Below are 27,271 nucleotides of genomic sequence, written 5' to 3'. Positions count from 1 at the left end.
GAATATTCCACATACATTCAGAAAAAGGGATTTGAGGTAATAGTTAACCCAATGTCAATAGTGGAGGAGCAACTGCAGTCTCTTAGATAAACATTTTGAAAGACATTCATCTAAATGCATATGTTTTTATTTTTCTATTAATATTTAAATGTTATTTCACCTTTGTATTTTATCCATCTTTTTATCCTCAGAGCTTATCACAGATTAAATGTTTAAGGGTTATGGTCTCAATTAAATTAAATCTCATAGACGAATCTAAGAAAGTAGATAGACCATGTCCTCTTATGGATTTTTTTTTTTTTTTTTTTTTTTTTTGAGACAGGGTCTCTCAGTCTGTCACCCAGGCTGGAGTACACTGGCTCAATCACGGCTCACTGCAGCCTTGAATCCCTGGGCTTAAGTGATCCTCCCACCTCAGCCTCTCAAACAGTTGGGACTACAGGCATGTGCCACCATGCCTGGCTAATTTTTGTATTTGTTGTAGAGATGAAGTTTCACCACGTTGCCCAGGCTAGTCTGGGCTCAAGTGATCCGCCTGCCTCAGCCTCCCGAAGCACTGGGGATTACAGGTGTGAACCACTGGGCTGGAAATGTTAATGTTTTAACTTGTTGCTGTGTTTCTATGACTAATTAATTCATTTAATGATTCAGGGAGCCAGTCTGAAATGTTATTACTTCTATTTCCTATTGAAGTTACTGAGACATGAAGGTGACTTGCCAAAAACACATTGGTCTAGGACTGTTGAGACTTAGGATCCCTGACTTCAAATATGATTTTTTTTTTGACACGGAGTCTGGCACTGTTGCCCAGGCTGAAGTGCAGTGGCGTGATCTCTGCTCACTGCAACCTCTGCTCCCGGGTTCAAGCAATTCTCCTGCCTCAGCCTCCTGAGTAGCTGGGATTACAGGCGCCTGCCACCAGGTCCGGCTAATTTTTGTATTTTTCAGTAGAGATGGGGGTTTCACCATGTTGGCCAGGCTGGTCTCAAACTCTTGACTTCAGGTGATCTGCCTGCCTCGGTCTCCCAAAGTGCTGGGATTACAGGCGTGAGCCACCGTGCCTGGCCAACCTCAAATATAATTATTTCCACCTACCAAAAGCAGCCCCCCTTTCTGCAGGAGAAGGAGCCCCAGCCTTGGGAGCTCTGGGCTATATGGGAATGCAAGAGGTTATTGGTGGTTATTGGCATGAAGATAAGAGAAGACAGCTATAACCACACTCAGGCACTGCTAGTGAGAACTCCTAGTGGCAGTTGTAAGGGAACCTTGAAAACTACAGTAATCTACCACATGTGAACCTTGGGAACACATTAAGAAGCACACAGGAAAGTTCAAATTTGGAATTAGACCTGGCTCTGCCACTTAATAGCTGGATGATCCTGAGAATTTCTCAACCTGTCTTATCCTCAGTTTATCTCTAAAAATGTGATAAATTAGTACATAAATGTAATGCCCAATCAAAAGGTTGCAGAGAGGATCAAATAACTGTATCTTTAACAAAGTGAGGAACACTTATTAGGTGACCATGTTAAAAGGAGCTATTCGGGAGGCTGAGGCAGGAGAATTGCTTGAACCTGGGAGGCGGAGGTTGCAGTAAGCCGAGATCACACCATTGCACTCCAGCTCTGGGTGACAGAGTGAGACTCTGTCTCAAAAAAAAAAAAAAAAAAAAAAAAAAAAAAATTAAAAAAATAAATAAATAAAAGGAGTATCCTAAAACTTGGATTTATCCTATATAGTTGTGGGAAACTGAGCAAGATTCTCGTGGCTTTGTTGTCATTGTTGATGTGTTTGTTTTTGTTTCATCTTAAATAATTACATAGCGAGTTTAATTCCAGCTACTAACATGTCCTGGGTGAGGATTGCAATATCCCAGGAATATAAGCACAATGGCTGAGAAAACTCTGTGGATAAGTAAATTTTTTCTAAACTAGAACTCTTTTATGAAGATGTGAGAACTGTGCATATGGCATTTTAATTTTCCTAAATTTGTTGAGAGTCCTGGACATTAAAAATACTTGTTTGAATTGCATTTCAGATATTAAACAGAATTCTTAATGAACAAATCGGCCTTGAAAAGGGAACATGGTGAAGCAAGACAAAAGAATTACAAACTTTGACTGAAACTTTCTCCTACCAGGAATACAGGTACAAAGTCGGTTGTTGGAACATGTATCCTTTCATGTTGATAGTTTTTTGAGCCTGAGCTTCGAAGAAGCAAGGACTTTTGCCAAAATGTAGAAATAATCATCTGAAAAGATCATGAATAATCCATGCCATCCTCTCCTCTATATTTTAGGAAATATGGGCTTCCCTCACTCAGATGTTTCTAGAAACACATGCTGGGCTCTATGCTAGGTGTGGGACAATGAGCTTTCACTTGAGGGGGGTGCTTGAGATATGGGGGTTTTAGAAAAATGGTGTCAAGGGGTAGAGGTAATATTCTATAAAGAAGTTTAGCATGTAGGAGTTTCCTTATGATGAGCACTATATGGCGCAATGGAAAGCTTTACTGAGGAAGTAAATGGCTTTGAAGTTTGGAGCTGAGCAGGCTAAGAGCCTGGGCCTTTTCTGCATGGTAAGAAGAAATTATGACTGAGAAGGAGCCTCCTTTGTCTTTTCAAGGGACCGCTCACCAGGTTGTGATGAGAAGGATCATCTGAAATGCTCCATTGCTCTCAGAAGTTGAGATAACTTCATTGGGCCCAAACTGATAAACTAGGAATGGCTCAGAAAATAGCCCCTTAGAAGAACTGTATGAAGCTTGGATCCATTTTTCTGGTGAGTAATTTGATCAGGTTTGTATCTGATAAAGACCTCCACCCCAACTTTAGTGTGAGCAGAGAAATGAAACTGGGGTGACAATCCAGACAAAAACTTCACCAGGCTTGAACTTGGGCAGTGGTCCTGAAAATAGAGAGGAGACCCTGCAGAGGTAGCTCCAACTCTACTTTGTGACTTATACAATGAGAGAGGAATTTTCTACCAGCTTGGAGAATTAACTTATCCTTTATACCTCTATTAGATCTTCTCCTTTAGAACATTTTGTGAATATCCCTAATTAAGCATCTACTTTTGACCATCTAAAGGGCTTTGCCCCCATTCAAGCTCTGGAAAAATGCTGACCTATAGCAGCACTATGCTTTCTATGTAATATCCCCTTACAGGAGCTTAATAACAGTTTGTGATTACTGAGTAAAAGTGTAAGTGCAGAATTTATAAAGTTCTTAGTGGCAACACTTTTTTTTAACTCAGTGATCTTGGGTAAGTCACTTCAATTTGCTTAAACCCCAGTTCTTCTTCTGTAGAATGGGGAAACTTGGATACAGATGATTATTCCATAAGGCCTGAAGGCCAAATCTAGTTCACTGCCTCTTTCTATAAATAAAGTTTTATGGGAACACAGACATGCTCATTAGTGTATGTATTGAGTATGGCTGTTTTTGCCACACAATGCCAGAGTTGACCAGTTCCTACAGAGGTTGCATGGTCTGTAATGCCTAACTGGTTCTTCACGTGAAAAATGTACCAACCACTGCCGTAATGGAATCCTCTTATCTTGTTACCTAAACTCTTTTGTAGTCTACAGAGTACCATCCCATAAGACAATACTCTTATTTAATTATGTAAAACACTTTATACTCTATAGAGTATATATGATAAGGCAGTATGGCTCTTGGATGGTCTGTAAACATATGAAAATGGCTCAAAATAGAATTTAGTTGATGGAGGGAGTAGAACTGGTAATACTCACAGCGTCAAGGTTTCATTGCATAGTCCCTGAAAAGCATTCACAGGGATTGACGTCATGTAAGGGTTGTCTGTAATTTCACTGCAAGAGAGAGGGACAAAAACACTTAATGAAAAAATGCTTTCCTTCTGCAGCAGGGGTCTTGCTGCACATATGCACTTAAATAACAGGACACAATATAGCTTAATCTTATTTCTTTTTAAGTTTCACTGACCCTTCTTAACTGCTAGTGGCTCAGAGGTCTGGTGAGGTGGTGAGAGCTGTCCTAGATGACATGCACCTGGAGCCCAAATGTAGGGTAAGTGAGAGCTTTAGGTGGGGGTGGAGGTCCCTGACTTAATCCTCATCTCGGGGTAGGCAGATGGATTTGAGAGGCTTCTCCCGAATCTGCAACACTTTGTCCACAACAACTAGAGTTTTCTACATGCATGGGCCTTTAAGAAGGTCAGGATAAAAGGATTAAAGGATTTCATTTAATGAGTGTTTCTAAAATGTCCTTCACTTGCCAAACTTCGCCAGGCTCCTGGAGAAACTTTCTATGCCATTCTAGTTTCTGGAAGATTGCTTACATTTTGAACTGAGCTCTTTTGCAACAAAGAAGTATGATCAATTTTTTTTTCTAGCAAAACCCCAAGAGTTTGAAGCTTATCATTCTACATTTTGCTGACTCTTTAAGGCAAACTCAACTTGTAATTCTCTCTGCCTTACGTCCTTTCATTCCTATACAATTAGTAAGACAACTGACCCATGTCACCAGCTTTGAAAAAGGGCACATGGGTGCCAATCAAAGGTCACAGGCAGTAATTTGGGTACCACTCCTGACTGTTCCTTGAGACACTGCTCAGACAAAATCACTTGAGGTTTCTATTCCTCAGTTTCCTCATTCATAAATGGAAAAGCAGTAACTTTGTTTTACACCTTATAAGGTGGCTGAGAGGAGCAAATGTCATGTGTGGGAAAGTGTTTAAAAAACTATTAAAACTCTATGAAAAATAAGGTGTCATAGTTATCATCAAATATTCCTTCTATTCAACCATTCCCATTGGCAAAGAAACATTGCATAATTTCTTCCATTTAAAAACAAAAAGACACAAACAAAATCTTTTCTCCTGACTCAATATCTTGCAATTACTGAGCTATTTTCTGCTCCTTTTAATAGTAAAACCTCTCAAAAGAGTTAATTATGGTAACTCTTTCTAATTCTGTCTACCCAAGTCTCTCTTGAGCCCACTCCAACCAGCACTCCACTGGAACTGTTCTTGGCAGAGTCACCAACAAACCACATTGCTAAAGCCAGTGGTTATTTCTCAGTCTTTGCCTTACTTCATGCCAGTGTAGTCACACCTGATCATTGCTTAGTCCTTGAAACAATTGCTTTACTTATCTTCAACCTACCCCCATGACTGTATTCTAGTTCTTGTCAGTGACAAACAAAATATTGTCAAACATGGCATGTGTGCATACTTACAGTATAAAGAATATATCAGTGGAATAAACTTTGGTCAGGTCAGGGAACATTTTAAGTCCAGTGTTGAAAATGCCACTAAATTAATGAAAAAAAGAGAAAAAAAGCATAGAATTTAGGTAAAAAAATCAACACATAGGAAGGAGAATAATGTAATAGCTGAAAGCATGGGTTCTGAAGACAACCTGTAGTCAAACTCCCAACACCTTCACTAAATATCTGAGTAACTATGGGCAAGTTCTGATGGTTGGATGAGATGATATTCCCTCAAGGCATAATAATTTAATCCAGTCCACTGGTGTCAATACATCTGCTCGGCTTAGAATGCTCTGGAGATTGTTTTAACCAAGTGGGTTTACTAGAAATATAAATTCAGTTTTCGTGTGTGTGTGTGTGTGTGTGTGTGTGTGTGTGTGATTTTCTTGTTTAATTGGAAAAAATTATGTGTTTGTTAGTGAAGGGCTAAGAAGAAGATGGGACAGGAAGATATGATGACTTTAAGCCAGCTTCCTCTTTCAAGTTCTACATTATATTATGCTGTTATTTTGCCAAGAATAGCTTTCCTACAGCAGTGACCTGAGAGTACCATTATAACAGTACCATTTAAAAAAATATGTCCAGAGAGCCGGGCACAGGGGCTCACGCCTATAATCCTAACACTTTGGGAGGCCAAGGAGGGTGGATCACTTGAGTCCAGGAATTCAAGACTAGCCTGACTAACATGGCGAAACCCTGTCTCTACTAAAAATACAAAAATTAGCTGCATGTGTTGGCATGCGCCTGTAATCCCAGCTACTTGGGAGGCTGAGGCATGAGAATCACTTGAACCTGGGAGGTGGAGGTTGCAGTGAGCCGAGATCATGCCACTGCACTCCAGCCTGGGTGACAGAGGGCGACTCTGTCTCAAAAAAAGACAGTGTCCAGAAAACGAAGGAAACCAATCAAAGACAAAGTCTTTACCTTCTGTAGTTTATATCATCTACAGAAAAATGTTAAGATTAAAAGACATGCATAAAACACCATGAATACAAGAATTCTCAGGCTCCTGATGCCTCCCAGATTTAGTTGTTTTAACATTTGTTGCAGCTACTTGAATGTAATTAGAATTTTTTTTTGAGAATTTGGCATGGCAGAGAGTGAGATCTAGACACTACTCAGTAAAGCTCTAGAGAAGGTCTTCTGGTAGAAAAACTATATCCATTGATACACCTTCTGAGGCAAATTCAGACTTGACTCCTTCTAGAGAAGAAGGCATAGGATTTGAAGAGGCAGCAGGAGCCAGAGGTCTCAAAATCAGCAAATGGGAGGGACATTCCAGATAACAAAGGAGAGAGGTGAGATTCCATAAGGTATATTTGAAATACAGTAAACGAACTAGTTCAATTGCAATAGGTGCTCATGAAGAACAGTAGGAGGGAAAAAGGTCCAAGAGTCAAGTGGGGTCCATATACTTGGATCAAGATCTTTCTATTCTTCAAAAATCTCAAACAAGTCCCTTAAAACCATCCTGTGGGTCTTCTTTCTGATGTCTTCTCTAATTACCTGAACCCCCAAACACTGTATATGTCTCTCCTTCGTCACTTTCCATTATTCTTCTGTAGGAGAGGCACTTTTCAATTTCATACACATCTCCTCAACTAGATTACAGGCAAGGACAATGTCTTAGAAACCTGTATGTTCCCCACAGAGCATATAGTAGGGGATCATCACATCAAAGGGTTATTATATTATTTGAAACTCAGAGTCCATAAGAAGAGTGATTGTCTTGTCCCATAAGCTTTCATGGCTTTCCAGACATCCTTTCATCTTCATATCCCATCAGTGTCTTCCATTCCCCTGGCATCTCTCACACCCACCTCTTCAATATACAACTATTGGCCAGGCACAGTGGCTCATGCCTGTAGTCCCAGCACTTTGGGAGGCTGAGGCGGGTGGATCACCTGAGGTCAGGAGTTCGAGACCAGCCTGGCCAACATGGTGAAACCCCATCTCTACTAAAAATACAAAAATTAGCTGGGCATGGTGGTGCACACCTGTAATCCCAGCTACTCAGGAGGCTGAGGCAGGAGAATCGCTTGAATGCAGGAAGCGGCGGTTGCAGTGAGCCAAGATCACACCACTGCACTCCAGCCTGGGCAATAGAGCAAGACTCTATCTCAAAAAAAAAAAAAGCAACTATTTTTAGTTCCCCAAAGAAGCTGCGTGGTTCCCTACGTTTGTGTCTTTATCATGCTATTCCATCCAGCTAAATTTCTTTTCTATCTCCCCATTCTTGTTCAAGATACCCTCTATTCATCCTTAAGGGCTTATCTCATAAAATATCTATGATTACATAAGTTTGTTTTGAAGGTCTGGATGAAGATGAACTGAAATGTTAATAGTGCTTATTTTGGGGTTTGGGATTAAGTTTTTTTAAACAATTTTCTTCTTCATACTCTTTGTTTTCTAATCTTTATAATGCATGCAAGTAGGAAAAAGGACTCTTCCACCTGGTATCCAGGGGGCCTGAGGTCATACAGACACATCCACTGAACACATTTGTACTCAGCGCCTACTCTGTACTAGGCAGTAAAGATTCAACAGAGAAAAAAAATGTTGTGGTCCCTGGATTCATGGAGCTTATGGTTAGCTCATAAGGTGTTTTCAAAGCAAAGCAGTGAGTGCTGGACATTTGAGTGCTGGAGTGGGAGGTTGAAACTGTTGTCCCTTCTGTTTTCCCTCCACTCCCCACAGAAGTGTATGTTACTCTTTGTGGGTTTTTTTCCTGTGTAACAGCCACTCTAATAATATTGTTGTGATACCCATTTTCAAACAAAATTGACCAACTGGCTCTCAGAATTTTGTTTTGTTTTGTTCTGAAATACTACATTTAAGGACCACATATACATGATAGCATTTTCTCCCTCCTGTTTCTTGGAGCAGTTCTCTGGTTCCAGCACTATGTGCTGACTTTTGAATAGGTTTTAAAAATGTGGATCATTTCACCCGATACCTTGGCCCTGACCCAGGCTATACACCATTAAAATGAACCTGGACCACATCATCTAGGGAGATTCCTGGGAGACAACAGCATTAAATCTGACCCCCTCCCCCCAGAAAAGTAGGATGGGAGAGGATTTAATACTTACAGGAACTTTAGGAGGGGGAGCTCTTTGAGGGCATCAGGGTCTATGTAAGTTAAGTTCCTGGTATTCCGAATTTCTCTGTATAAGTTACAAGGAACACAGTCACTATAATACATCCATATCTGTTCTTATCAAAGACAAAACAACATAAATCAGTTTTAACAAACGTTCATGAGAAAAAATATGTATTTACGCCACAGGGTACCCCAGGGACTGTAGCTGCCAGGGGTCCCATCAACGACAAACTACTCCTGTCTCCTCATAGGGACCCAATGGCTGCTCAGCTCTTTTGCGTTGTTGGCTTGGTTTCCGTCCATTTTAATTTATGGGCTACATTGTTCTTAATTGTAGTATCAGAATTTTTTTTCTTTTAGATTTAGAGAAAAAAGAAAAATCCCTCCAATGATTCGGTGAGGAGTTGAAGACAAATATCTTTATTATTTATAAGTATTCTGGCCAAGACAATGAGTGTTGGAGTGGGAGGATGAGGGAATTTTATGATGAATGACAGCACAGCAAGATGGACAGTAAGGCTCTGTCATTGCCATACCAGATGTACAGAAGTGGTAAGTCTTCACAGTTCACTTGGGTTTATTTTGTCATGTCAGCAATCGAAGACACTTCTGCATGTATAGTGCAATATCGTGTGTCAGTAACTTACATACTTAGGTTTATATAAATGCTGATCAAGAATGCACAGTTAGCATTAGAGAAATAAGTAACTGCTAGAAATGAACTCTCACTGGTTAAATTAAACATATTCAACATAGGTTGATTGGCTAAAAGAGTTTAAGGCATTCCCTATGCTTACATGAAAAGTATATAAGAACCCAGTAAACCTTTAGCATTTCTCCTTAGGAGTGGCACCTAAAATAACCAGCATCTAGTCGGTGGTGGTACCAGTCAGAAAGCTTAGAATGTGACCTCTGTAATTTTGAAAGTTTTATTGAAAAAGAATTTACATTCCATAAACTTCAAACATTGTATGTACGCATACAGTTCAATGATTTTTAGTAACATTACATAATTTTGAAACCATCATCACAGGTTAGAACATTTCTTTCAATGATAAAAGTAACCATAGGCCCATCTGCAGTTAGTTTCCACTTGCTCCTTTATGCCTAGAAACCACTGATCAATTTTCTATCTTTATAAATTTGCCTTATCTGGACATTTCATATAAATGGAATCATATAACAGGCAATCTTTTGTGTCTGCCTTCTTTCATTTAGCATAATGTCTGTGAGGTTCATCCATGTTGTAACATGAATTAGTAGTTCACTCCTTTTTATTTCTGAATAGCCCAGATGGACTCGAGATAGAGTCTTGGCTCTGCCACTTCTGATTATATGACCTTGGACAAGTTTCTTGGCCTCTTTGAGCCATAGTTTTCCTGTCTGTAAAATAGGAACAATTAACAACACCTCTTTTGTGGGGCTTTTGTGAGGATTAAATAATATTCATGAGGGATTTTATGTTTGGCCTCCACATAATTAGGGCTCTATAAATAATGCTTTTATTATTGTTATTTTCATAAGTGCAATGAAAGCTAGAAGAGACATCAGGGACTTGGGACTGGAGATGTTGTGACATTCTTGCAAAATTAGAAAAAACTCTCTGGTTTTTTCAACTAGGTATTTCAACTAAGGACACTGAATATGAAACAGATCTTGGAAAAGAGAGGATGGAGTTAACTCTGAGAACAGAAATCACCTAACTCTCTCCTCCCTAAACACACAGCTTACTGTCTATAATAATATACCCTTACTGGTCCATTGTCCTCGTTAACATAACTACAATTCCAGGAGGCTCTTGCCCAGGCAAATTGCTTTATTGTTCATTACAGAGAGTTTTTGAAACAAAGAACCATCAATGCTTCAACAGAAAGCATCAACAGTTTATACCCCAAGATCTTAGAACTCCTCACTTCCAAATCCTCACTATGCTAATCCTAAACTATTATGTCATGATTTTTACCTAAACAAGACCCTGCATGGAAAGATCTTTATACAATCTTTCATTTTTTGTCCTGGCTTTAAAATGCAAAGCCCATATCCTTGGAATTCCCTCTGTCTTGGGCAAAGTGTGACAGTTGGCCACCCTACTCCAAAATCTCATAATTTTCCCACCTTGCCCCTCTAGAGACTATCAATCTCTGTTGAGGTGGTTCTCTCTTTCCAGGGTGAGCAATAAACTCCTTGCCAGAGCTTTCCATTGGGGGAGGAGGGTTTGAACTTCTGCCAGAGACAAACAGATGTAAACTAGATGCAGGAGTTTGGAAATTGAGCGGGGTTTGTAGTCTGGAAAATTGCTCCACAAGAGACTGTCGTTGAACGAGTAGTCCTGAGTGAGTGGTCTAAGAGAACGTCAGAGTAAAAGAAAATGCAGCCCACCTGGGTCAGCTGAAAAGGTAGAGAATAAAAGGGAAATGAAATGCAGCTGCTAGTAACAGTTGATTAAATGAGACTGGCAACTTACATGGAGGCTGGAAGAGGAGAAATGCGGGAGAGGCAGCAAGGAGAGAGAAGGAAACATGAAAGAGGAGAAGATTTCTGGAAGGAAATGTAAGAGCTACAAAGGAGAAAGATGAATGAGAGACCCCACAAGAAAACAGCAGGGAAAAGAAGCTGCTTTCTGAGGTAAGGCAACAGCTTACCACTTGCTCACAAGTGACTTTTGAAAAGTATCTCCTGAAGCAGAGAAGGGGTGGAGTGGTCGTAGACTCCCAGTAGTTTAGCTAAATGGTGAGAGATAACAGCTGGGTGTGGTGGCACATGCCTGTAAGCACTTTGGGAGGCCGAGGCAGGTGGGAGGCTGAGGCAGGTGGGAGGCCGAGGCAGGTGGATCAGTTGAGGTCAGGAGTTAAAGACCAGCCTGGGCAACGTGGTGAAACCCTGTTTCTACTAAAAATGCAAAAATTAGCTGGACGTGGTGGCTTATGTCTGTAATTCCAGCTATTTGGGAGGCCAAGACACGAGAATCGCTTGAACGCAGGAGGCAGAGGTTGCAGTGAGCTGAGATTGTGCCACTGCACTCCATCCTGGGCGAAAAAGCAAGACTCTGTCTCAATCAATCAATCAATCATTAAATAGAGAGGTAACATAAGAAGCAAATGCAACTAGTAAAACCTTTTCAAAGATAGGAAGAAAGGAAGGGCAGAAGTGAGTACAAAAGAACATCTAATCAGAGAAGGGTGAAAGAGGCATTCAAATTTGAATGTCTTCAAGCATGCCTGTGAGGGTGAATTTGAATCACACCATTTTGAGTTAAGCAATTATGGCCTGAGTGTGCAGGAGGCTAGCTATGCTGCCAGAAAGCTGGAGACATTGGAAGAAAGAAAAGCTGTTTGTAATACAGCAGACTAGGAATGGAGATGCCCTCCAGAGCTGAAGATGGCTGTGCCTCCAGCAACCTGAGGCCCTGAGTGACTGCCTGAAGGTGGCTGCTCTGCACTCCCACTCATCCATCCAGTGCTCTCCCATGAGCAAGCAGTAAACCTCACTCACTAAGGGCTGTAACATGTCTGTATTTTTGTCTATTTCTTATAGTAATTCACCTACCCAAACTAATAAGCATAAATAAAATTCCAAAAATATAGAGTACTCTGTTCATAGTGGGCACGTCTAGCAGATAGGTTTAAAAAGAAGGAATGTGGAATTTTCACTTTTTATTTTATCTCAATCAAAAAAAAGTAATAAAGAGGATGCAAAAAATCTCAAACTTTAAAAACAAAAAAGTAAAGCTTTATATATTCTCTATAAAAAATAACATTAAAATATGTGCCAGATATGCTGCTTAAGTATGCTGTTTTATGGAGCGAGGCTCTTTTTCTTTGCTGGGGAAACATGCAAGGCTCTTAAAGCGTATTGATTAGAAAAATTCAGCTTTGGAAGATGATATGGTCTGGCTTTGTGTCCCCACCCAAATCTCATCTTGAATTGTAACCCCAGTTGTAATCCCCATGTGTTGGGAGAGGGACCTAAATCTCATCTTGAATTGTAATCCCCACGTGTTGGGGGAGGGACCTCGTGGGAGGTGATTAGATCACGGGGTGCTTCCCCCATGCTGTTCTCGTGATAGTGAGTGAGTTCTCATGAGATCTGCTGGTTTTATAAGGGGATCTACCCCACTTTGCTCTGCATGTCTCTTTCCTGCTGCCATGTGAGAAAGAACCTGTTTGCTTCCGCTTCTGTCATTATTGTAAGTTTCCTAAGGCCTCCCCAGCCATGCAGAACCGTGAGTCAATGAAACCTCTTTCCTTTATAAATTACCCAGTCTCAGGTATTTCTTCATAGAAGCATGAATACAAATTAATACAGAAGATTAAAGGGTAAAAAGAAACAGTGTACTTTTTTTTCACCTGAGGGAGGGTGTGAATTTCCTCCTAGTGAGGGAACAACATAACTGACTCGTGTGATGCAGGTAAGGATCATCCTGATTTTGCAGACAAAACTATGGAGACATGTTTTGAAAGGGCAAGTGAATAATCTCCTGTTATACACTTAGAGGCAACACTGGGCCTTTATCTAGGACTTATGACTTCGAATACAGCCTTTTTTTTTTTTTTAAACGAGGTTTCAAGGAGATCATCCGGCAGAACTAAAAATATATGTAAATATTCATTGTCTAATTCTCCTTCATTAGATTTCAAATGAAATAAACATTTAGATGAAAAGTGTAACATTGCTGTCCAGTGGCAGTTTTCACAAATCAACAGATCAATAATTCAGCATGCAGTTAGGTTCACTTAATCACATGTCTACATTCTGGGTTTTTTTTCTTCCTCTAAGAAACATTTATTAATTCTCAATAAAAGCCTAGCACAGGACAACTGGCTTTCCCGTTACGACTAGCATTGCAGCAGGCACTCAGTCCCTGAGTCCACACCTCAAAGAGTATATGGGAAATCAGCAGGATGAGAGAAGGGAGTTCTCAGGCGAGGGAATGAGGAACAGAAGAAGGGGAAAAGACTTAAAGTCTTCTGTTAAGGAAGACTTTTTTTTTTTTCCAACCACTAATTTCCTTCCATTTTCCTAGTGTCCCCCTTCCTACCTCAATTATTCAATGGGCATTGGATCGTGGCATTTGACTGTGCTCCTCACCCTTGGAGATATTTCCCCACACCCTAAACTGCCCAGTTAATGAGTGAGAAGCATGCCAAGCCAGGAAACAATTTGAGGGCAATCAAAAAGCCGACTTTGCATTTCATCTGCAAAATTAGATGGGGATGAGAACACTTCAGACCAGCATAAACCAAGAAGACTCAGTTAGATGATGTCAGAAGAGAAGCTGCCACAGCCAATTTATTGTTACCCAAAACAATAAATTGAACAAGAATATTAGCCAAAAGCCTAGCTCTCCACCAGTCCCCAGCTTCTTTTTAACTCTTGTTTCAATTTGATTTTCAATTTTTTTCCCGTTTACTTTTAAGTGCCCGTGTTGTGGGATCAGGAGAACCAGAAAGAGACCTTGGGGTGTATACAGGACGATATCTTTATTATTGAGTGCACTCGGACTTAGCAGACTCAATGTCCAAAGACTGGGCCTAGAACAAAGACAGCACTTGACTTTTATACACATTTCACAAAAGGGGGTGGGCTAGCTTGAAGCAAGCTTACAGTGGTGTGAAAGCAGGGATACAGAGGCAGGACCAACTCAGGATTGCACATGACCGTTGCCAAGCAACCTAGATGTTCATTATCTAGGTTTTGCTCTAAAGAGCCTTGCACTGGTTTATCTCATAACCTTCACTATGGTGCCCAGGCAGCTGTAGTTCAGGCCTACTCAGGCTTCTTATGACTTTCTTTGTACTTCTTAGATAAAACAGAATACTTGAAGTCACTAGTGACAGAGAACAAGTATCTATAAACTTATTCCATAAAACAAAGGAAAATTTGTTTTTCTTCTCCCTATGTTGAGGGAGTGCTGGGAGAGTCTCCAGAGCACATTAAATAGTATTATCAAGACTTTTCCTGGGTCTGGGCTGTGCCTGTTGCTGCCTCTGGGACAAGTCAGCTTAATATAGGAAAGCTTATTTCTCTTTCTTTTTAATTTTATTTTTCTTTAATTTCCCACCTCACCTATAGTTCAAAAAAATGGAAGGCAGTCACCTTGATTTTGACTAGGTTTGCTCACTCAAGTGGTTAGAGTGGGAAGAGATTAATTAGAATATAAGTGAATAATTACTGGACATCTATTAGGTGCACTTTGCTGCATACTCTGGGTGGTATAAGGAAATAGTTACTATTTATTTTAAAAATAAGATGTGTATATATTGCCCAAGCCATCATTTTGTTACTATAAATTTTTTAAGTGCTATACAATCCCTAGGTGAAACCTGAGACTAATAAATAGGTAAATTAATTTTAAGGTAACATTTTAGGACAGGGTTCTATCACATAATACATTACTGATGTATCTTGACATCAAGTATTAATTTCAAGTTTAATGCACAGTGATCTTTAAAAAGTGAATTTCATCTGACTATAGAGCTAATACATATTTATTGTAAAAAACTTTGAAACACATTCATACAAAAAGGAAATGAACTTTCTGACAGCTGACCATCCTCCTGGAGGGTGGTGTGCCAAGGGAGGGGGCGGAAGCTCTGCGCCCCTCCCCCATACTTCACTCTATGCAATCTTCATCTCTATCTTTTGTAATATCCTTTATAATAAGCTGGTAAATGTAAAAAAAAACTCCCATCATTTGATAATACAGAGAAAAACTATTTTGTTCTGTTAAGTGTATATATATATATATATATATATACATACATACATACATACATACATACATACATACATATATATTTTAAATAACATAATGACAAAAGCGTTTCTTATGTGATTAAATTGTCTATAGCAACAGATTTTCTCTTTATAAGTCAGGGTCATGCTATGCTGCCCAGGCTGGAGTGCAGTGGCTATTCAACGGCAGGGTCATAGTGCACTACAGCCTCAAATCCCTGACCTCAACCAATCCTCCCACCTCAGTCTCCGAGTAGCTGGGACTGAAGGTTCGTGCCTCTGCGCCTGGCTTAGTATTTCATATTTGACCATTCTCTTAGCTAAGCATTTAAGTCCTTCCCAAATTCTCTCTAATATAAATAATTAACTCCGAAACAAATGGCTTTTTACATTAACTTTTTTTCACTACTCTATTTTCTTAGGGAAAATTTATAGAAGTGGAATTACTGGGTCAAAAGTTAAAAGTCTGTCAAAGCTCTTGGTATAGATTAGACCTTAGTTTCTAAAGCCTTGATTGTTAGACTAGCACTTACTTTTCATATTAATCTATAATATGAAAGTTCACAGAATAAATTATTTCCTACATTATCGAGGATTTTCAATGAGAGAAGTCTTAATTCTTTGACAATTATTAATGAATTATTATTAACATTCCATATGTAACTGGAGGAAAGAAATAATCCATAACCAAAAGGCAATATTCATGATTTGATGTATCTTTTAATGTATTGAGAAATTAAAAATAAGAGATATTGAGGAGAGTTTATAAGTATTCAGATTTTTAAAGCACATTGAAGAAAATTTAAATTTATCAGCAGATTTTCCACTAAAAATAGAACATTATAGAAGTGATTCTCTAAATTGCCTGGCAGGTGCATACAGCTACTTTCATGATTATTTAAGGATTGGTGCTAAAGCTGGTGATTTTGAAACCTCTGATGCATCCACTTGATTCAACTTAGTGGATCAGCAAAATATAGTCTTATTATACTATAAGGCATAAGTCACACATTTCACCTATCCCAGTTGTAAAATTTTTCACTTATTTTTGATTTAAAAAACTCACATAGGCCAGGTGCGGTGGCTCACACCTGTAATCCCAGGACTTTGAGAGGCTGAGGCAGGAGGATCACGAGGTCAGGAGATTGAAACCATCCTGGCTAACATGGTGAAACCCCATCTCTACTAAAAATACAAAAAATTAGCTGGGCATGGTGGCACAGGCCTGTAGTCCTAGCTACTTGGGAGTCTGAGGCAGGAGAATCCCTTGAACCCAGGAGGCGGAGGTCGCAGTGAGCTGAGATTGCACCACTGCACTCCAGCCTGGGCGACAGAGCAAGACTCCGTCTCAAAAACAAACAAACAAACAAACAAAACCCAAAAACTCACGTAAAAGTAAAAACATTCTTCTGAGGGCAGCATTTCTTTTTCTTTGCTTTTTTTTTTTTTTTTTCTTTTGAGATAGGGGTCTCATTCTGTTGCCCAGGCTGGAGTGTGTAGCACGATCATGGCTCACTACAGCCTCGACCTTATAGGCTCAAGTGATTCTCCTGCCTCAACTTCCTGAGCAGCTGGGACTATAGGCAAGTGCCATTGTGCCCAGCTAATTTTAAAAAATATTTTTCATAGAGATGATGTCTCACTTTGCCGCCCAGGCTGGTCTCAAACTCCTAGGCTCAAGCCATCCTTCTGCCTCAGTCTCCCAAAATGCTGGGATTATAGGTGTGGGCCACCACGCCTGGCCAGCATTTTCTTTAATTATTGCAGATATTTTAATTAAAGAGATTTTATGGCATTGCAGTGGTTTTGGAGGCAGACACTTTTGGGTTCAAATTCTCACTTTGAAATGTCTTAGCTAAGAAAACTTTGGCAAGAGCTCTGCAAGGTATGTATTACCATCTTCATTTGACATAGCAGAAACTAACACTTGGTAAAAACTAGTGAGATAGTGTATGTGAAGTACTTTTAGTGGAGTGCTGGCCCACAAAAGGCATTCAGAACTTGGTCACTATTATTATTAGGAGTAACAACAGCAGCAATCTGTATGTTATTGACTTTCTTACAGAGAAAGTACAATAGAAAATGGAAGTGTCCAGTGTTTCATCATTTTGCAGATATAAATCTTTATTACATGCATACTTTTCGGTCCAAACAGTATCCTCGCTGAAGTTACTACCCAGGGGAAATGATTTGTATCCACTTAGGATCCTGAATAACTCACAGAGAACCTACCATTCTTGTATTTTTTTCTTACAAATCCTCAATGCCTTTACCCATTGTTAACTGACATATAATTGCTACTTCCTCTGGCTACCTATTGTTGCATAACAAATTACCCCAGATTAAGTGGTTAAAATAACATTTTATTATAGCTCACAATTTTGTGGATCAGGATGCCAGACAGTGCTGAGCTGGGTGATTTTCTGCTCTCTGTAGCCTCCACCAGGATCACTGGGTGTTATTCAGCTGGTGTCTGGAACAATTTGGAGGGTCCAAAAGGGTGTGCTTACATGCCTGGCTTTTTGATGGGAATTGCTAGAAGGTTAGGCTCAGCTAGGCTTTTCTCCATCCCAGGATCTCAGGATCTTCCCACACGGTCTCTCCATCAGTGCAGTTGGACGTCTTACATGGTTGTTCAGGGTTCCAAGGATATAAAGTAAAAGCTGCCAGTTCTTTTAAAGACTGGGACTAGAACTGGCATTGTATCACTTCTAACATACTCTATTGAAATACTAGACAAAAATGTCCAAATTTAACAAAACCAGCAACCCATAAATCCACGAAGTTCGGCAAACCTTAAGCAGATTAAATATAAAAAAACTCACCTAGGCATATTATGATTAAACAGTTGAAAAGCAAAGATATAGAAAAAGTTTTACAAGTAACCAGAGGGGAAAAAACACATTACTTACAGGAGAATAATAACACGGATACGACTACTCATCAGAAAAAAAGAAGGCCAGAAGACATTGAAGGATATTTTCAAAAGGCTGAAACAAAAATGGCTTTGCTACAATTCTATACTCAGCAAAAGTGTTTTTCAAATATTAAGGTAAAATATATTTTCAGTAAATAAAACCTCAGAAAATTTGCTGCCAGTAGAACCACAGTGAAATACTAAAAGTTTTTTGGGCTAAAAGGAAATAATTGGACCTACAGAAGGGCATGGACACTGGAAATATTAAATATGTTGAACGTATATAAATGACTATTTTTTTCTTTACTCAAATTATGTAAAAGTTAATTGAATCTTTAAAGTTAACATAATAATGTATTATGAGGTTTATAACATATATAGGAATAAAATATATGACAACAATAGCATGAAAGATGGAAGAAGGTAAATGGAATTTTAATTTCAAAAGGTTCTTACATGATATGTGGAGTAATATAATATTATTTCTAAGTAGACTGTGATAAGTTAAGGATGCCTATCATAATTTCTTGAGTAATCACAAAAACACTTGCAAAGGACTAAAAAGCCAATGGAATAGAATACTAATAAACAAAAGCAAAAACAATTAGATTAATCCAAAAGAAGACAAAGGAGAAATAAGGAACAAAGAACAGAGAAGACAAGGCAAATAGGAAAATGGTAGACTGAAATCCAACCATATCAATAATTACAATAAATGTCATGGATTAAACACTCCAATTAAAAGGCTGAGATTTTCAAGCTGGATATAAAAGCAAGATCCAATTCTGTGATGTTTACATGAAATGCATTTTAAATATAAAGATGTAGTTATTGAATCTCAGTTGTTTTGGCTGTAAAATGATAGTAACTACTTTAAAGAATTGCCGTGAGGATTAAATGAGTATATGTATGTTGAGCAATTAGTGTAGTGCTTGGGATATGGTAAATGCTCAATTAAGGTTGGCTAAACATGTATGTATGAATATGTGTGTGTACACACATATTCTAAACATTCTGTCAATCAGAGTTTTCATGAATTCAGACTAGCCTACTCTTCCAATCCATTATATTTAAAATGCATGTTCAGAATACATTGTTTCATTTTTTGTTTTAGTTTGATTTCCTCCCAGCTTGGTGTAGGTGAATGGCACACAAAGCATCCTGCCTTACAGAGACCTATTATTATCAAACATCTGCATTGTCATACTAAATTTTAGTAAGTTCTAAACCAAAAAGCATTCAAGGATAGATTCAAATGGGGATCTAACTTAGATGCAGAAGTGGGCTGAAGGGTATGTGTCTCTGTGTAGGTCATAATTAGGCTGAAAAAATAATCAGTAGAGTTAACTAGGCAAAGAGAGAGAGAGAGAGAAATAAATTTCTAGGCAGAGGCAAAAGCAAGTGAATACCCTGAGGTGAGAAAGATATTGGACTGTTCAAAAAACCAAAGAACACAGGTGTGCAGGAGTGAAGCATGATGAGAACGCAGAGGTGGGCAGGAACCAGCTGAACTTGTGGGCCTGGCTGTTTATGTTAAGATACTTGGATTTTATTCAAGAAAAATCATTCTGGCTGCCGTGAAGATACTGAATTAGAGGAAATCAATTGGAAATACCAGTTAAGATATAAAATTATCATAGTTCAAACAAGAGATGATGGTGGCTTAAATAAGGGTGGTGGCAGTGGAGAGGAAGAGGATACATTTTCTGTATATTAGGGTAGTAGAATCAACAGGACATGGTGAAGGAGTAGAAGTGGGTGATGAGGAAAGAAGGTATAGTGATACATCTCAGGTATTTGGGATTTGCATCAGGATGAAGGAAGTTGGCATTTATTGGCTCAACATACACAGGAGTAGTAGATTTCAGGAGGACAATCAAGATTTCAGTTTTGGATATAAAATGTGAGATATGTGTAAGATGTCTGGGAAGAGAGGTCAAGTAGACCAATAGGTATATACCAACACTAAGAATGAGGGCCTGAACTAGATATATAAGTTTGGGAATTGTTAGATAAGATCACATAGCAGGAGAAGGTAGAGTGAAAAGAGAAGACTACACAGGATTGGGCCATATGAAAGCCCAATAATTATAGCTGGGGAAGGGGAAGCAGCCAGCAAAAGATGATAGGAAAGACTGACCAGCATGATAGGAGTCCAACCAGGATTGTGATATCACAGAGGCCAAGGGAAGAGGTATGAATAAGAACAGAATGATCTACTATTTTGAATCTTGCATATAGCCTTTTAAGATGCAATGGTCCTCAGAGTGTGATGTTCCCCTTCCTGTGTCCATGTGATCTCATTGTTCAATTCCCACCTATGGGTGAGAATATGCGGTGTTTGGTTTTTTGTTCTTGCGATAGTTTACTGAGAATGATGATTTCCAATTTCATCCATGTCCCTACAAAGGACATGAACTCATCATTTTTATGGCTGCATAGTATTCCATGGTGTATATGTGCCACATTTTCTTAATCCAGTCTATCATTGTTGGACATTTGGGTTGGTTCCAAGTCTTTGCTATTGTGAATAATGTTGCAATAAACATACGTGTGCATGTGTCTTTATAGCAGCATGATTTATAGTCCTTTGGGTATATACTCAGTAATGGGATGGCTGGGTAAAATGGTATTTCTAGTTCTAGATCCCTGAGGAATCGCCACACTGACTTCCACAATGGTTGAACTAGTTTACAGTCCCACCAACAGTGTAAAAGTGTTCCTATTTCTCCACATTGTGGGGTGGGGGGAGGGGGAAGGGATAGCATTGGGAGATATACCTAATGCTAGATGATGAGTTAGTGGGTGCAGCACACCAGCATGGCACATGTATACATATGTAACTAACCTGCACAATGTGCACATGTACCCTAAAACTTAAAGTATAATAATAAAAGAAAAAAAAGATGCAATGGTCACAGGTTTAACTGTGTTAAACATACTGTATTTATTGAATGAATAGCTTTTTGTTTTGGGAATGACAATTCTAGGTCACAGACCCAATGTCAGTACTGTTAAGATGAAAATGTTACATAAATTTAACAGTTTAATTGAGCAAAGAATAATTCATTAATTGGGCAGCCCCCCAACCAGAATAGGTTCAGAGAGACTTTGGTGCTGCTGTGTGATAGAGAATTTCTGGAGCTGGGAGGGATGCAAACAAGGTGATATACAGAAAACAGAAGTGAGGTATAGAAGCAGCTAGATTGGTTATAGCTTAGCATTTGCCTTATTTGAACACTGTTTGAACAATTGTTCGCCTGTGACTGGCTGAAACTCAGTGATTGGTAAAAAAGTAAATTATGGTCTGTGGTCTGTTCACATATCCAGTTAGGTTATAGTTCACTGCATACAGAGAGGCCTTTAGGCCAAATTTACAAGGAGGCAGCTTTAGGCTAAAGAGTGCTTATGTTCTAATACTCTAATTCATATCACAGAACAAAATCTAAACATGAATTGGGAAGCCATCTCAGAGAATGTATATAGAGCTCTGTAAGACTGGACAGGTACTGGCAGAGATAATTAGAAGTGGCAATGGTAAACTTACTGCTCATCTTTCTATTTACCAAATCACAGGACCGAAAAAAGTCAGTTTTGAAGGGCAGCTTAGAAAGAAAACACACTTATGAAATGGAATAACATTATGTTATTTTACTGCTGTAGTCCTCATTGGAGCCTTTCAATAAATGCTGGCAATATGCATTGGCATTTGAAATGTGTATTCATAAGTTTAGTATCTACATATCTATCCTTGCAGCAAATCCAACACAATAAAGAGCTCTCTTTCCTAAACAAATCAGAGGGCTTTAATTCTATACTGAGGAATCCCAGGAACGTTTGGTTGATGGTACTTATATGGTATATAAATTAAACAAATCATTCTATATTGATACTCAGTTTCATGCCTTATACCCACAAAACCATTCTCAATTCCTTGAGCAAAGATGAGTGATCTTTCCGCTCTATTTTTCTCATGCAAGTTATAATGCTTTGTATATAGTTGCTGCTTAATAAATGATTATAAAACAAATGTATTAAACATTTGGGTGGCATGCATGCAAAAATCTTCACTAATCTTTTCTGCTGACCAAAACCATTTGCAGACAATAATGTCAGATACATATTAGAAACATTTGAAGAATATAAGGTGCATTATCCTTTAAGTTTTTAAGATATTAGACTCTCAATATCTCAAGTATATAAGCAAATTGTCTTTTAATAATTTATTTTTAAACTCATTCTCTTTTTAATTACTGTATTTAATAGTTTCCTTCGGTTTAGGAAGTTAACACTTTTGCTCAGAGTAGAGAACTGAATATTTACTTTAAAAAACTTATAAATAACAACTGGAATCTTTGTGAGGAAAAAGATCTTAATACAAACAAAATGACTGCTTTTCAGATCAATAGGGTTTATATAGGACTTCACTACAAATTAATTGCTTTTATTTTTGGTGAAGGGGCAAAGAAGCAAAATGGTTTGATAAATGGATATCAGATTTGGAGTCAGAAGATTTGGTTTTCAATTTTGAAGACTGTTGTTGTCTTTACTGTACTGGATCCTCAGCCTTCCTGGGCCTCAGTGTTATTTTACTTTCTTTGGTTTTAATGTACTGCTCTATTATATAAACTTCTTATGAAGGATACATAAATGATTTATTTTTAGCCTTCTTTTCTAATATATGTTGTCTTAAGGCTATATGTTTTCTTCTAAGTATGACTTTGACTACATCCCACAGGTTTTGATATGTCATATTTTTATTATCATTTAGTTAAAATTATTTTCTAATGTTTATTATGATTTCTTCCTTAATCCTATGGTTAATTAGAAATCAGAGTTATTTAGAAGTTAGGTTATTTACTAGTTAAAGAACATGGTGATTTTAATTTTTTTGGTAATCTATTGAGACTTGCTTTTATGGCCCCACATGTGGTCAATTTTAGTAAATGTTCCATGTGTCTTTGAAAAGAATATATACTCTGCAGTTGTTGGATACAATATTTTTTATAAGTCAATATGATCAAGTTTGTAAATTATGTTCAAATCTTTTTATTAACTTTTTATCAGTATATTTACTATTTTGGTATGCTTGTTCTATCAATTATTGATAAAACTATATTAAAATAAGCTCTCACTATGATTGCCAATTATTGATTATCTTTTTAGTTCTACCAATTTCTGCTTTATATGGTTTGAAGCTATGCTCTTATAGACATTAAATTTAGAATCACTATATCTTATATAGTAATTCCTTTAATCTTTATGAAGTGTCCCTTAGAGTAAGACTTTATGCTTTATATGTATGTATATTTACATCATTTTCTTTTAGTTACTGTGTGCATTTTATATATTTTTATCTTTTCACTTTCAACCTTTCTGTATAATGTTTAAAATGTCTCTTGTAAGCAGCATACAGCGAGTATTAAAAATTCACCAATCAATCTTTGTATTTTACTTAGAGTATTTAGTCCTTTTACATTTAATGCAGTTAATGTAAATGCTGATTATTTGGAGTTAAATCTATGTATTCCAGAAACTCTCTATTTCTTCCAATTTCTTGCTTTTTTGTATTAATTAATTAATTTCATTCCATTCCCCACTACTATTAGCCTGTTAGTTTTCCAGTCTTCTACAAGCATTTCAGTAGCTGCCCTGTGAGTTAAAACATTTATTTATGATTTATTAAAGTTTAATTTCAGTTAGTACTTTTACCACTTCTCAGATAATTCAAAGATCTTTAGAACACTTTAACATTATTTATAATGTCCTATACTTTTTTTTAAAAAGCTACTGCATATTTTAATTCTATGCATACAAGCAGTTCTACTTTGCATGGCTCCAATACACATGAAGTTCAGTTACCATGATTTAATCAAATGTAAATAATAACTGTCCTCAACACATCCCTCAAGTTTCAGTTACCATAGTATATTAACTATTAATCATTGAATAAAGTACAAACTTTGTTGCTAGCTCTTCAGTCCACAAATCACTATGTAAATAACAGATGCACATTATAATAGGTGACCAACTACATCACTCCTTTCAAAGTCATTGATGGTTGCTCACTGGGCATCTCTTGCTCAGTTCATTCACAAACAATAAAGCATGTCATTGTGTTTCCTATGTGTTTCCCAGTAATCACCTCATAGGACATTTCCTAAAAATGGCTAATTGAAAGAGTGAATTTACCAATAAAGATGAAAATGAAGCCAAGAAATGAAATGTAATGTTACTGAAAGGGAAATTCAAACAAAATGTAAATGGAGTTATAGAATAAATCACTGGCATGAAAATGTTGATACCACCACCATCTGAGACTATTTATTTATTTATTTATTTTAGAGACCAGCTCTTTCTCTGTCATCCAAGCTGGAGTGCAGTGGTGTGATCATAGCTCACTGCAGCCTGGAATGCCTAGGCTTAATTAATCCTCTCACCTCAGCCTCCCATGTAGCTGGGACCACTGGTTTGCACTACCATGCTCAGCTAATTTTTTTTTTTTGGTAGAGACAAGATCTCACTATGTTGTCCAGGCTGGCTGAGAAACTCTAGATATTAATCAGAGGAACTTAGTGATGGGAGAAAAATGGATGCAAAGGATGAAGATGTCCCAAAAGAAACAATGATGGTAAAAAAATTTTACATTAAAGAAACACTTGAAAATATTTTATAATATTTAAAAAGCAAAGGATAAAATGATGGAAGCTAATCTAGACTTAGAATGAAGTATGACAATTTGCCAGGGTATTGAAAAGATATTCTCTTGTGACTTATATAATAAAGATAAAAGGTCAAGCACTGTCTAAGCTACTCTTGCCAAGCTTTTACAAAGCAATAAAGCATTTTACTTCTAAGTATTTCTAATGTTGACAATTACAGTATGTGAAATATTAGTTTTATTATTTTTTCCTTTCCATTTATAACTGACTGAGAAATTTTAATGTTTTCATAAAAGCTTTTAGAAGTCACAACACAATTTTTCATATTGATTATTAAGACTGCTTAATACAGTTTCAGTCTGCACAATTTTATGATCCCACACTATCATGCAGAGCAAAGAACAGTATTTTAAATCCCCTAAGACATTATTTCATTTTGTGCAGTCAAGGTTCATTTATATTTACCCATATATTGACCTTTTCTGTTGCTTTTCATTTCTTCCTGCACAGAAATGTCTTAGCATGTGGAATGGCTTTCCTTTTGTCTTAGTAATTCCCATTAGTAGTTCCTTTAATATGAGCCTAATGGTAATAAATTCTCTCAATTTTTGTTTGCTTGAAGTATCTATCTTTTTCTAATTTTAAATAATCTTTTGGTTGGGTTGGCAGATATTTGCTGTTTTGCTGTTCACAAATATCTTTCTATTGTTTTATAAGTTCCATGATTTCTGTTGAAAAGTCAGCTGTCTTGTTACATCCTTGAAAGTATTATTTATTATTTTCTTGCTGCTTTTTTTTTTTTTTTGAGATGGAATCTTACTCTGTTGCCCAGGCTGGAGTGTAGTGGCACGATCTCAGCTCACTGCAACCTCTGCCTCCCAGGTTCAAGCAATTCCCTGCCTCAGCCTCCCGAGTAGCTGGGATTACAGGGACACACCACCATGCCAGGCAAATTTTTGTATTTTTAGTAGAGATGAGGTTTCACCATGTTGGCCTGGATGGTCTCAATCTCCTAACCTTGTGATCCACCTGTCTTGGCCTCCTAAAATGCTGGGATTACAGGCATGAGCCACCACGCCCAGACTTGCTGGCTTTTATAATTTTCTTTTTGTCTTTGGTTTTTAGCAATTTTACTATGATGTGCCTCGATGTAGCTTTCTTTGTATTTATCCTTTTGGGGTTTGCAGTACTTCTAACATACGTGACTTGATGTCTCTTAAGAGTTTTGGAAAGTTTCTTTCAAATATTGCTTTTCTCATTCTTTCTCTCTTTTCTTGGGATCTAGTCATAGGTATGCTAGATTTTTTATTGTGCTATATATTTCTTATTTTCTCTTTCTCTCCATGCTTCAGACTGATTACAGTCTTCTGACCTATCTTCCAGATTACTAATTCTCCTTTGAGCTATGTCTAATCTCTTGTGAAACTCATGTATTTAGATTTTTTATTGACTTTTTAGATTCTAGAGTTTACAACTGATCCTTCTTATCATTTTCAGTTTTATTCTGAAATTTTCTCTTGCCATTTAAATTTTTGAACATGCTAGTTATTTTAAAGTCTGTGTCCGATAACCAATATTTGAACTTCCTATGGATCATTTTCTATTGTCTATTTTCTTCTCTTGATTTTTTTGCCCCACAAACTTGAGTTATTTTTTACTGATTCAAAGCTAGGCTTTAGTCTTTGCAAGGGCTGATCTATTCACAGTTTTCCCATACTTCTAGGATGAAGCTCTTTAGTGATCTCAACCAAAATCCTGGATTGTTTACTAGGAACAATCCTTCTTAGCAAGCCCTGAACTCAGATTTTTATTTTCCTAGCCCTAATAGATGCCTAAACCTCTGGTCAGTTTCTTAGCCCTTAAGCTTTTGCTTACAATTCAGGAAATACCTCAAGGGGAAAATAACCAAATGATGTTTTTGGGATTTGCTTATTGCCCACTGAGTTCTTACTGTCTTCATAACACTCTGATACTTTCAAACATTTTTTTAAAAATTCAGCTCCTTAAGTTATTCTCAGACCAATAGTTGATCTGATGTAAGGTAGCCTACCATACTTGTAAGCAATATCTTGGACCTCAGTATTCTTGAAAGCATCTTAATGTACTGGATAGGGAAGAATTTTTAAGTCATACATTTATGGTATAAAGATTGTGGCCCTGTCCGTTAGTAACTGTGCGACCAAGGAAAACATATTTAGTCTCTCTGCATTTATGTTTTTCTTATATAAATAATGGAAATAATTGTATTTACTTCACAGGGTTGTTTGAAGAGGTAAATAATAACCAAACAAATAATGTTCATACAATGTTTAATGTAATGTTAGGATATACTAAGTATTTGTAGGTAAGTATTTTTGTTTATTCATCAAGAAAATAGAGTTCATGATTAGTAATATATAGCTACTTAAAATAATGCAATGTGATTATTTATGTAGCACTTTTTATAGATTGTAATCTACTAGAGAAATAGAAAAATTATTCTATTTTTGACTGGTATATTGACTGGTTTTCAGGTGCTAGATATTATATAATTCCATATTTATGATAAACATGAAGTTGCAGCTCTTATTACACTTATTTTGCAAATGAGACTAGGAAAGAT

General features: G+C 37.5%; 1 protein-coding gene and 1 long non-coding RNA gene across 4 annotated transcripts in view; one reads left to right on the top strand and one right to left on the bottom strand.

The window, feature by feature from the left end:
• The window catches only part of LOC134728909 (uncharacterized), an 85,717-nt gene extending 78,153 nt beyond the window's left edge, over positions 1 to 7,564 (top strand). Inside the window, exons 4-5 of the long non-coding RNA XR_010109772.1 lie at positions 2,039 to 2,148; positions 2,626 to 7,564. This is a non-coding gene — a long non-coding RNA (uncharacterized LOC134728909). The remainder of the gene's footprint in view (positions 1 to 2,038; positions 2,149 to 2,625) is intronic.
• TSHR (thyroid stimulating hormone receptor) overlaps positions 1 to 27,271 on the bottom strand; it is a 190,496-nt gene that overhangs the window by 49,632 nt on the left and 113,593 nt on the right. For all 3 annotated transcript variants that reach the window (XM_063596094.1, XM_063596093.1, XM_055097917.2), the window contains 3 exons: positions 8,345 to 8,419; positions 5,220 to 5,294; positions 3,755 to 3,832 (listed from right to left, as the gene is read on the bottom strand). In XM_063596094.1, coding sequence (XP_063452164.1) covers positions 3,755 to 3,832; positions 5,220 to 5,294; positions 8,345 to 8,419 — 228 coding nt within the window. The remainder of the gene's footprint in view (positions 1 to 3,754; positions 3,833 to 5,219; positions 5,295 to 8,344; positions 8,420 to 27,271) is intronic.

The sequence above is a fragment of the Pan paniscus genome, chromosome 15, assembly GCF_029289425.2.
Source record: "Pan paniscus chromosome 15, NHGRI_mPanPan1-v2.0_pri, whole genome shotgun sequence".
Lineage (NCBI taxonomy): Eukaryota > Metazoa > Chordata > Mammalia > Primates > Hominidae > Pan > Pan paniscus.
This window is presented reverse-complemented; position numbering and strand designations above follow the sequence as displayed.